The sequence below is a fragment of the Pholis gunnellus genome (genome assembly GCF_910591455.1).
Source record: "Pholis gunnellus genome assembly, chromosome: 4".
Classification (NCBI taxonomy): Eukaryota; Metazoa; Chordata; class Actinopteri; order Perciformes; family Pholidae; genus Pholis; species Pholis gunnellus.
The window spans coordinates 28,756,461-28,767,016 of NC_136530.1; the positions used below are offsets into that span (position 1 = coordinate 28,756,461).

At 41.9% G+C, this 10,556-nt stretch overlaps 1 protein-coding gene across 1 annotated transcript in view; it reads right to left on the minus strand.

The window, feature by feature from the left end:
- LOC306695238 (cadherin-2-like) overlaps positions 1-10,556 on the minus strand; it is a gene marked incomplete at both ends in the record, with an annotated part of 83,081 nt that overhangs the window by 13,740 nt on the left and 58,785 nt on the right. Inside the window, 3 exons of the mRNA XM_079158434.1 lie at positions 268-407; positions 4,745-4,978; positions 6,421-6,654. Of these exons, the coding sequence (XP_079014560.1) occupies positions 268-407; positions 4,745-4,978; positions 6,421-6,654 (608 nt within the window). The remainder of the gene's footprint in view (positions 1-267; positions 408-4,744; positions 4,979-6,420; positions 6,655-10,556) is intronic.

The following is a 10,556-nucleotide window of genomic DNA, read 5'->3' on the forward strand; positions in this document are numbered from 1 at the left end:
GTATGCTTCCTTTATGACAATATGTGTGTTTGAGTATGACTGTGTGGGAGTGATAAACGCAAGAGCAGATTGGAGGTGATTTCTGTCGCAACCACCAATGGCACTAATGTAAACCTAGAATGAAAACCACCAAACACAGGAAATATAGCACCAAAGTATAGTCAGCTCAGCCAATCAGAAATATCACAAAACAATAGAGAGAGAAACCCAAGCTAGATTGGGTGATTTGTTTTTATTTTTTAGTACTGTGTGTGTGTGTGTGTGTACCTGGTCTTCCTCTCCTCCCCCCTCCTCGTCATATTTCAGGATGTTGTCTCGCACGTCGTCCTCTGGGTCGATGAGGAGCTGCTTGGCCTGACGCTCCTTGTCCCTCCGCTTCATCCACATCACAAACAGCAGCACCAGCACTGTGGGACAAGTTACGACAAAAGAAGGTAAAGACATTATTTAATGAAAGAACAAAAGCAATATTCTACAGCTCCACTAGCAACACAAAACTACATTCACCACTTCGCGGTTGTTTGCCTCTGCCAACCAGTCACGTTGCAGTTTACACCCATGTCTGTCTTGAAATGCCATCACTTCATCAATTTATCCTCTCAGACATTTGTGAGAAAATGTCATAATTAGCATATGAATTCTTAAGTTAGAAAGTGTTTTGACCACCAAAATCGAATCAGTTAAAAATTTGAGGACATTCGCTCGAGGCGTTCCTGAGATATCTTGATCCCCAGAATGGGATGGATGAGAGGTCACTGTGACCTTTACCTTTGCTACCAAAATCTAATCGCTCCACCCTTGCTGCGAAAGGTTAAAACGGAAGCAACTTTTGGTGAAACGTAACCCAGCGTCATGCTGTGGTGGCAAATCATGGAACTGGCGACCCAACAACAAGGGAACAGGAGCTGTTAATCATTGTGCAGTCACCTGTTCTCACCCCAATGCATCGAATACTGTAGAGCAAAAACTGCAAGACAGTCCACCCCGGGTGGTCGGGAGCAGAGGTGGACGAGCCAGACAAACACAGGACTTTCACCCAAGTGACCGCTGTTCGAGTCCTGTACAAAACTAAAGCTAAATATTTACATTGAGTGACATGAGTTGCTAATTACTGAAGTTAATGTTAACCACGCTCTTTTACGAAAGCAAAGTGGTTTAGGTTGCCTCAACCTAACTTCTTATGAACACGAAAGTTTATTTAGAAAAGACACGATGCACGAGAAGAATGGAAACGCCGTCTCTGACACAAAAACTGAAGTTAAAGGGGAACATTGAGCGTCATAGTTTGAAGCTTGGGAACACTGATCAAGCTGTGTTATTTGACCCATTGGGGTGAGAATGAGCAGCACGACCCTGAACTACATCAACCCAACGCCTGATTCGCTCGTGAATGCAGCATAAGGTACGAAGACAATGCTTTGTTTCAACAGGTGACAAGTCAAAAGGGCCAGGAACCGATGCTCTGAGTCACCCCTAGACATAGCAGTTGACTGTGTAATGGTAAACATGTCTCTACTATCATAATAGTCTCAACATCTGGAAACACAGCTCCTTCATTAAGTCATTAATTATGTTTAATTATTTTTTACGAACACATTGCAATAGTCTCTCTGCAGCTACAGTAGTGGTTGCATCTCTCTTTTTCTAGACTGGTTCAGCATTATCAACTACCAGCCAGTTCTCCCGGGGATCCGGTTCACTCTCATTAATGCAGGTTTTGTATCACAGCTGCAAAGCCTCCGTTATCTCCTCAGCCTCCTGTAGACGGTCAAAGTTCATCAGCAAACAACAACTGAAATCCCCTCATACGGACTGAGTATTTGAAGGCAGGAGAGAAACACACGGCTCTTATTTCGTAGACAACTGGTGGGTTTATTAACTTGATGTGAATCTTTCTCCTTTTGATCGTATTAATCCAGGTGGATTTACGAGACAGAGGAGCTCAGGGTGTGTGCATGTGTTTGTAGTCTGCTGTACCTGCAAGGGCCAAACTACATCAGGATGCTGATTGAAACTCTAAGTGAGGACAATTTAAACCCCAGAGAGGCCATTTGAAAAATGGCTTGTCACCATTAGTAACATTTCTCAGTGAAACCGACGGGGAGGGCTTTCAACGAGACATCAGACGGCACACATCTAGTCTATTTGAAATAACGAGAACGCTGCCTGTGCCCGACTCCAGAGTTGGCCTCATTCCAAAACGCAGTCAACGTGCCACATAGTGAGCCGAGGCCCGAGGGCCGGTAGCCCATTACTTCGGTTGTCTCTTTTCCTTCCTCTTCCTGTCCTCTTCATAAGCTGTCCATGAACTCAAATGCCCAACATTTCTACACAGCTGCTAATGGTGGTGCAATAGCAACTGTCAAATATTTGAATTGAAAACTCCCCGCAGATCGCTCATTACAGAAACATGCAACTTTGTAACTTTTATGAAAATGTAAGCCCCACTAAGTCTTTCAAACACTGCCAAGTAGTGGATATGAATCTCTCACAAACACAGTGAGGCTAATTAAAAACATTCCATGCCTTAATAGTTTGTTCCAATATAAAGTTGTACAACATCTTAAAAACCTGAACAAGAATTTTTTATCTGATCATAATTTGTAACACTGTCAGTACTAAATGTGTTCGTTCATTTAGCCTTTGTGAAATTCATCTGCCAAACCAGAGGACATGTAATAGGAGAATTATCATTTCCACTCCTCAGTGCCTGACCAACTGAATCTTTACTCTCTTCAGCACTTTCACTTTAACTAATAATTTAACTTGTGCTTAATCTAACACTTCAACTCTCTTCAGTAGTACAACTGCAACTCCTTTTAACACCTTCATTTCAACTCATACTTCAACTTCCTTCAGCGCTTACAGTATTACACACTTCAAGTTCATTCAGAAATTCCACTTAACTCCACACTTCAAATAAATTCAGCAATTACACCTAAACTGAATCTTGACTCCTTCAGCACTTTCACAAAAACTGACATTTCAACCAATTTGCCAACACCTAAATGTAACACTTCACATACACTTTCATTCAGTGATTCACAAGAGAAACTTTTCAGCACTTACTTTTCAAATGCCATTTCAACTTCTCTCAGTAATTTTGCTTCAGGTACAAGCTCATCATAAATGTACTTTTATTGTATCAGTCAAATCAAAATTTGATCTAAAAACTTAATTTAATCTTTAAAAAAAGCATGCACTAGGTGAAACCCTCTATGAGTCAGAGCACCATCTTGCTTGGCAATTTTGTTTGTCCACTCAGCTGTCACCTTGTAGCATTATAGTGAGGAAGCAGCTCTAAAGCCATCTATGCACAGTGTCCAAACACATGAAGTGCCACTTGATATCAAGAAAAACTGCAACCAGCTTGACATCCACACTTGGGATTAGAGCCTGGGATCTCTGCCATGGCAAACCTATGCTTTACCAAACGAGCTCCACTCACAAAGACTGATGCTAGCTGCTGGTGGAGCTACAAATGGAACAAAAGTGTTGATTTCCTTGCTGTTGAATGCAAACAACAGATGGAGTAAAACGATACCTTTCCTTCCTATGGCACAAGAGGTGGCCATGGCCGGATTACCACACTCTGGGGGCCCTGGGGTATGATTTTGCTGTCAGGAGCAAACTGACTGGGTTTGGGCTTTTAATAAACTCAGGCTCATTGATTGTTGACTCAGTGTTGACTTAACTGTGTGTTCAGTTTTGAGTCCAAAGTTATACCCTCATTCCACTAAAATTAGCAAATATATGCAGTTTTTTTAAATGCGGGAAAACACGCTAAAAATAGGCGATGGACTCCTTTCCTATTGGCAGTAGACGAGTATTTATGTTCTTCTTCCTGGTGTGTCACATTTGACATCACAAACATATCAGAAAGCAGGGTAAACAATAAAAAAGCAGCATGGATTTGTAACCATAACCATTGTTACATGGTTAATCTTTTTAAATATCGGCTATTTATTCAGTCTCTAATTTGGAACGATGTTGGAGCACTGCTTGGACGGAGACGGACGGACTTTTTGGATGAGATGACAAATAAAGCGCCGGAAAAGGGGCGAAAAATGTTTTGATTACTGCCGATCAGAGCTGGAGGCAATTAAAACAGACTACCGGAGAGTCATTTGTCCAGAGAATGAATGTCAATTGTAACCTTTTCCACTGGAGACAAAAGCCAGATGTTAGTGGGTGTTTGTGAGTTTTTTTATCCAGTGGGAAAGGGACTTTGGTGGTGTTTCTATTGCAGTGGAGGGCCGTCAGGGCCAGCATGGCCTTTTCTGCTGGCCTAGACAGAATCACAAAGTTATAGCTATTTTATAATTTAATAATTTTTCTTAAATACACTACATGTATTATAATTTATAAAAATATTTTTCCCATTATCTTATTTTCTCATTGCACAGCTACTGTTTTCCTCAGTTGCTCAGCTTATTTTAAGTAGAGCTTTTATCCAATCAGATTTCACCTCTGTGTCTCTAGGTAAGAAGAGAGGCCCGAGGCCTGCAGACTCACAAGTGAATCCATGTGCAGTTTAAGTGAATGGGGACGATATTGTTGATTGTCAGTGTTCAACCGATCAGATCTTTAGTTTGACAAACAAAACACCTATCATTTATGAATTTATGTTTACTACTGTTGAAGTCCAAGGGATATGTTATGTAATGTGTAATATTTCCTCACTGTATATTTTGTTAGGTCAGCCAAGTGCTACAGAAACAACTAGTGTGTGTGGGAGGCTCACCTAATAGTATGATGATACAGATGAGGATGGCGATGATGGCTCCAGTGCCCAATCCAGCGGCGATGATTCGCTCCATGTCCACACAGTCGCCATGGTGATCACACTGGCAGACCTTGACCCTCAGGTAGGACGTGTTGGACATGGGTAGGTTTCCGGAGTCTGTGATCTTGATGGGAACCTCGTAGATCCCACTGGCCAGGGAGCCAATCCTCAGTCTCAGCTGGGCGTACTCGCCTGGGGTGTGATGGAAGGGGAGACACATGGAGAGATTGATAGGCAAGCGTGGTAATCCCTCACTTACTGACTTCATCCACTTCATCTTTCATGGCCCCCCACTCCATTACACTAAGAGTCACAGGAGCAGCTGGCGGTTCTTTGCATTGCAAACAGCATTTAAACAGCGGTAACTGATGGATAGAAGAGTTCTGCATATTTTCCATGAAACTCATTTTCAATGATACCCAATACCCAACTAAAATAGAAACAGATATAGGAATAGAAACTTCACCCGAAGTTTACACCAAAACAATTATCAATCCAAAAATGAGAGTGAAAAGAAGAACAAAATGTCTATTTCTAAATAGCTACAGCCACATGATGTAACGGTTCCCCAGCGAGTTCAGCAGGCCCACATTTACCTTGTAACATAGCACTAAGAGGAGAAAGTAGATCATTAATCTGTCCTGCATACAAGTCTCAAGTTTTTGAGCGTGGAGATTCATTCCTCGTCTTGGGAATACTCAAGGTTCACTTGGTGGCTTTTTCCAGAGCTCAGGACCATATCTCAACACCTTAGTACATACCTAAGTATGTAACTTTGGTCAAGAGGATAGGGGAGGTAAAGTGCAGCAAATCCAATGTGCCTTCCAGGCCAATGGGTACAAGGACTGAAGGATGAGAATCTCTTTCAAAAATAAAATCAGGCTGGAAACAACTTAATCAACAGGGACCCCCAGGAGCATCCCAGTGGAACTCCCTTACATTTATAGGCTGCCCTAATATTTTAGCGATATTGGCTATTCTATTAATTATTGCCTCCATTTGGCTCTCTACATGCAGACGGCTTGAAATATTTTACCAGAGAAGTTGTATGTAAATTGACAATCCAAGTCACAATTCAATTCACAAGTCTTTATAAGCAAATTGCAAGTCATCCTGACTTGCTTAAGCTAATCATTAAAAGGATACGTTTTCTAACAGCATTCAATCAATAAGACATTCCTGCTGCCTTTCTTTTCTATTGCTATTGTCTTTCCTGAAATAAAACGTGACAATTGGATGTTTTTGCTTTCACGTCTCATGTAAAGTCATTGGATGTCAGGTCTTCAGTAACTCTCCTTGCAGCCATGTACAAGTCAAATAAATGGATAATTTTTGTGACTTAAGTCTGACTCAGTCTAAGCCTAAAGTCTCAAGTGCCACTCTGGTTAAAATGATTGGACCTGGAGTTACAGTACATAATGAGGTAAATCAAGCCTTTTTGGCCTCAGAACACTGCAAGACAAAAGTCATTTCAGTAGCTTGTTAGAAGGCTGACATTGTCAGCATGGGATCTTGATATAGAGATATTTATTTTTATTCTGGGGTGTATTCTTCCCTTTAAGAGTTGATGGAATGTAAGAGTTAATGAATGAATGACGATTAATAACAAAGCGTACACATTATCCCATACTAACCATTGATGCGATTCAGCGTCCAGTTGCGGCGTACATCTAATGGACGGTTGGCCAGCTCGAAGGCAAAGGGTCCAGCGTTAGGGGTCAGGTCGGGGTCACTGGCTGTGATGTTGATGGCGTTCGGATCTGGCTTCTCACACATTTCCATCTCAGGGGGGAACACATGAGGCGCATTGTCATTTATGTCCAGCAGGTACATCTGAAGGGTGCCCGTCCCGCTGGCAGGAGGGATCCCTGTACACACAGAATTAAGATGTTCAATATTTTATGTTATTCTTTTACTTTACTATTTTTTTTTTTAAGAGTAAAAATGCACAAAACATGTCTTCAACCACATACAGTATAGCTAAGAGCTAATTTCTTACTTTGGCAAAAGCATTACCCGCCCTACCTTGCCTCTGATTTTCTTACCCTAACCAAACCAATAGTATTGAGTATTACCCAATCAGCGGCAGAGTAGGGCGGCTCATGCATTTACCATAGTAGGATTTAAATGTAGCTTCCTGTGCACCAGTGATGCCACCCTGATTTTGTTGGCTTAACTTAATAAAGATATGGACATTATCTTTCTCTATTAGCCTTAAAAAATGAGTGTACAAGTTAAAACCCCAGGTAAAACTTCCTCATTACAGCACATTAAATCAAATCTGTCCTAAATATTGTGATAGAAAAAAGTGTCTTTACAACCAAATGGGTCATTAAAACCAGAAAGGTTTATTCCCTGGGGTTGATGAATTTAATCTAACAGGCAACTGTTACATCACAACATAATTAGTGCAAGGTTAATATTTTGGCCTGACAGAGGCACAATAGTTACTTGACTCGGCAGATGGTTTGTTACACAAAACCTTCTGAGTAGCCGTCATTGGAAACTGTTTGGAAAAGGACAGGCACTTTCAGAAAATACAGGTGATTTTTTTCTTTTGCAACCAGAAGTGACATGAGAGGGTGGTGCAACCGAAAGCTGAATAAGACATTTTTAGGTGAGCAAAATGTTACAATTGAAGTTAATGAACTGAAAAGACGCAGTGAATATGCCAGACCGGACAACGAACGCTCTGGTAGAGACCTGTCAATTACAGTAAGCCCGCCCTAAAGCACGCTCTGCTTTATGGTTTGACTCTAAATGGACCATCATTTACTAAATGAACATCATGCTGTATTGAAGAAGACTTGAAACTAGAGATAGAGACCATAAACTCATGTTTACTGAGGTAATAAATCAAGAGAGAAGTCCTTTTCTCATAGACTTCTATACAACAAGACTTCTTTTTGCAACCGGAGAAGTCGCCCCCTGATGGCCATTAGAAAAAATGCAAGTTTATGAGACTTCCTCATTGGCTTCACTTTTCAGAACCGGAGGTTGCTGCCTTGCGATATCGCGAGAATCCAGTACAACGGCTCATGCAGTGTCTAAAATGAAAAGGGTAGTCAGTAAATGCAACGGCTATCTGCCCATTAAACGTACCCCTACTCTAGAGGTCTGGTGATCTTCAAAATTATTCAAAATTCTGTATTTTTCCTATAGTCAACAACTCCTTGGAAAGGAGCCAAACCAACAATGAATGCATCTACCAAGAAGTACCGTGTCTGTACAGGGAAGTCAGAAAGTATTGAGAGACACTAACACATTGGTTTGGTTTAGTCTCTTCATTGGATTTGTTGACAATAAGAAACGTACATAGAATATCAACAGCCTTATCCTTTAAGTGAATGTCAAAATAAACATATTATAAAGCAAAATTCCCAGTGGAATCTGGGATGCAGCATACATTATACGTTGGAATAATGAACGCTGTAGTTATTTAAAGATAATGCATGCAAGCTGGCTAACTACTACTGCAGGGTATGCACATCCTTCCAGCTATGCAGATTATTACAGTGACAGCGCTACTACATCACTTATCTGAGAAGAATGCATGTCCTTCGTATTTATCATGGACAGTATGAACTAGAGTATGCTCAGCAATAGTAAGTGACCGGTGCACATATGGTGACAGCTGAAAAACAGAAATGTAACCTCTTGCTCAGGCTCGCGTGGGTTTGTCTTTGTGTCCGAGTGTGTACGTGTATTTTTTTTTTATATCAGTGATCTCTTTGCAGAGCATTGTGTGCTCAACGAAGGCAGGAAATGTGCTAAGACAGTCAGTTAGCAGGAAGCTCGGAACACAGCGGGGTCTCTGTGTGCAGGGTGGAGTGGATGCTGAATGACATTCCTCTTGAACAATGTTCCACTCTGAACAGAGAATTCCCCTTTATTCTGTGGCTATGAAGCACTGTTGTGATCAGGAAAAGAGCAGGACTTTGGGAACGATGTATTAAATAGGCAGAAAAAACATTTCCATTAGAAATCAATGGGAATACTGTGTACATAAGACTGTCAGTGTAACCCTACAAGCCTTTCCTAATCATCACATTTGATTATTGGAATACAGAATGGAAATGTAATTCAAAGGTGGACAGTACAATCTGTTGTCTACAGGAAGGAGTCTTCCTCTTCCCATTATGTGAAATAAGAGCTTGACTTCAGGCTGAAGACATGACATGTCAGTCAGTACCCAAACTAAGCCCAAATATGCCATGCTCAAACAGGGGTGTGCCTCAAAGACAAGACAATCTATTCCTCCCATGGGAAAAGATGTGTATGACACTAGCAGCATTGTTAAGGTGTTGTGTAATACAGGGTTGATGTGACATAAAATCATAGATTGTAAGTATAGATCAGTGGTCCCCAAACTACGGCCCGCAGGCCGGATGCGGCCCGCCTCCACATTTGGTCCGGCCCCCTGAACAATACGAGAGACGCATTATGATTTTTTTTCAGTCTGCACAATTAATCGAATTTTAATCGCGATCACGATTTTGGCTGCCACGATTAAATGAGCATGATCGTCTGCGATATTAACGTTTAAAATACGTGCTCTGCTACATATCAAATCAAACGCTTCCTGAATCAGCCGACCACCAGGGGGCGAACGAGATGAGAGCTGTCATGCGCGCACCCTGTAGAAGTAGAAGAGTAGAAGAAGTAGAAGAGCAGAGAGACGGGAGCTTGAAGGACGAGTACTTGTGCTTAATTTATTTACACGCCGGCATGTCATGTCTGTCACTACATGGTCGCGCGTTTTCAATTCCCCTGCTCTCTGTATCGCGCACGGCGGTGTTCCGCCCCGATCCGCGCGCACGATGCAACAGTCGCTCACCTGCGAGTAGCACGCACGTAGCACCCCCCCCCCCCCCCCCCCATAATCGGGCCCTAGGTCAAACGATATGTTCAGTAATGTGGCCCTCACAGGAAAAAGTTTGGGGACCCCTGGTATAGATGGACGACGCATCTCCACTTCCTCCCACTGTACAAAAGGGAAGCCCAAATATCCCGGATAGAGGCGCTGCCATCTTGCACTTTTGATGTCATTTGGGGCCAGAGTATATCCAGCAGTAATCGGGTCCCTGCCCATACACCCCGAGCACTGCAGCAGCTCGTTAGCATTAGTCACCTAGCTGCTACATTAGCTCCACGGTAGCCATTTGGCTAAAAGACACAACAACTGAACTTAATATCTCCGTGAATACATTTAGGACGAAAGTGATGCATGTTCTATTACACAGACTCATGATTCTTCTTTCACACGACGGTCCTACAGCTCTGGCTAACCTCACTAAGTCAGTGGAAATGTTGCTAAGCTAGCTAGCAACACAGTAGGTGGCTGTATGAACCGTAAACTGACTATAAAGATCATGTTTGAAACAGACTATCACAGCTATTACAAGTTTGGGGATTTATGACCTATACTGCAGCCAGCTACCAGGGGGCGATCAAGAGTTTGGGCTTCACTTTTGGGGAGCTGTCATGTTCTTTTTATGATGAATCAAATTTAAAATCAATTCAGATATACAAATGTAAAAAGAAGTTTCTCACTGAACAATGCTGATCAAATCTGGCCACTGACCTTTCTAAAAGCATTGGCTTGTGTGGAGCAAAGAAGTTGCCTAATGAAGTGGACACTGGGTTAAAAATAAAACCAATACCTTCATCATTTTAGAAGTAAAGATATTTTCAAGTCACACTGTGATCACAAAGCACATTCCTCTTGCAGCCAAAATGTAAACATCAGGTATTATTATGAAAAAGAAGA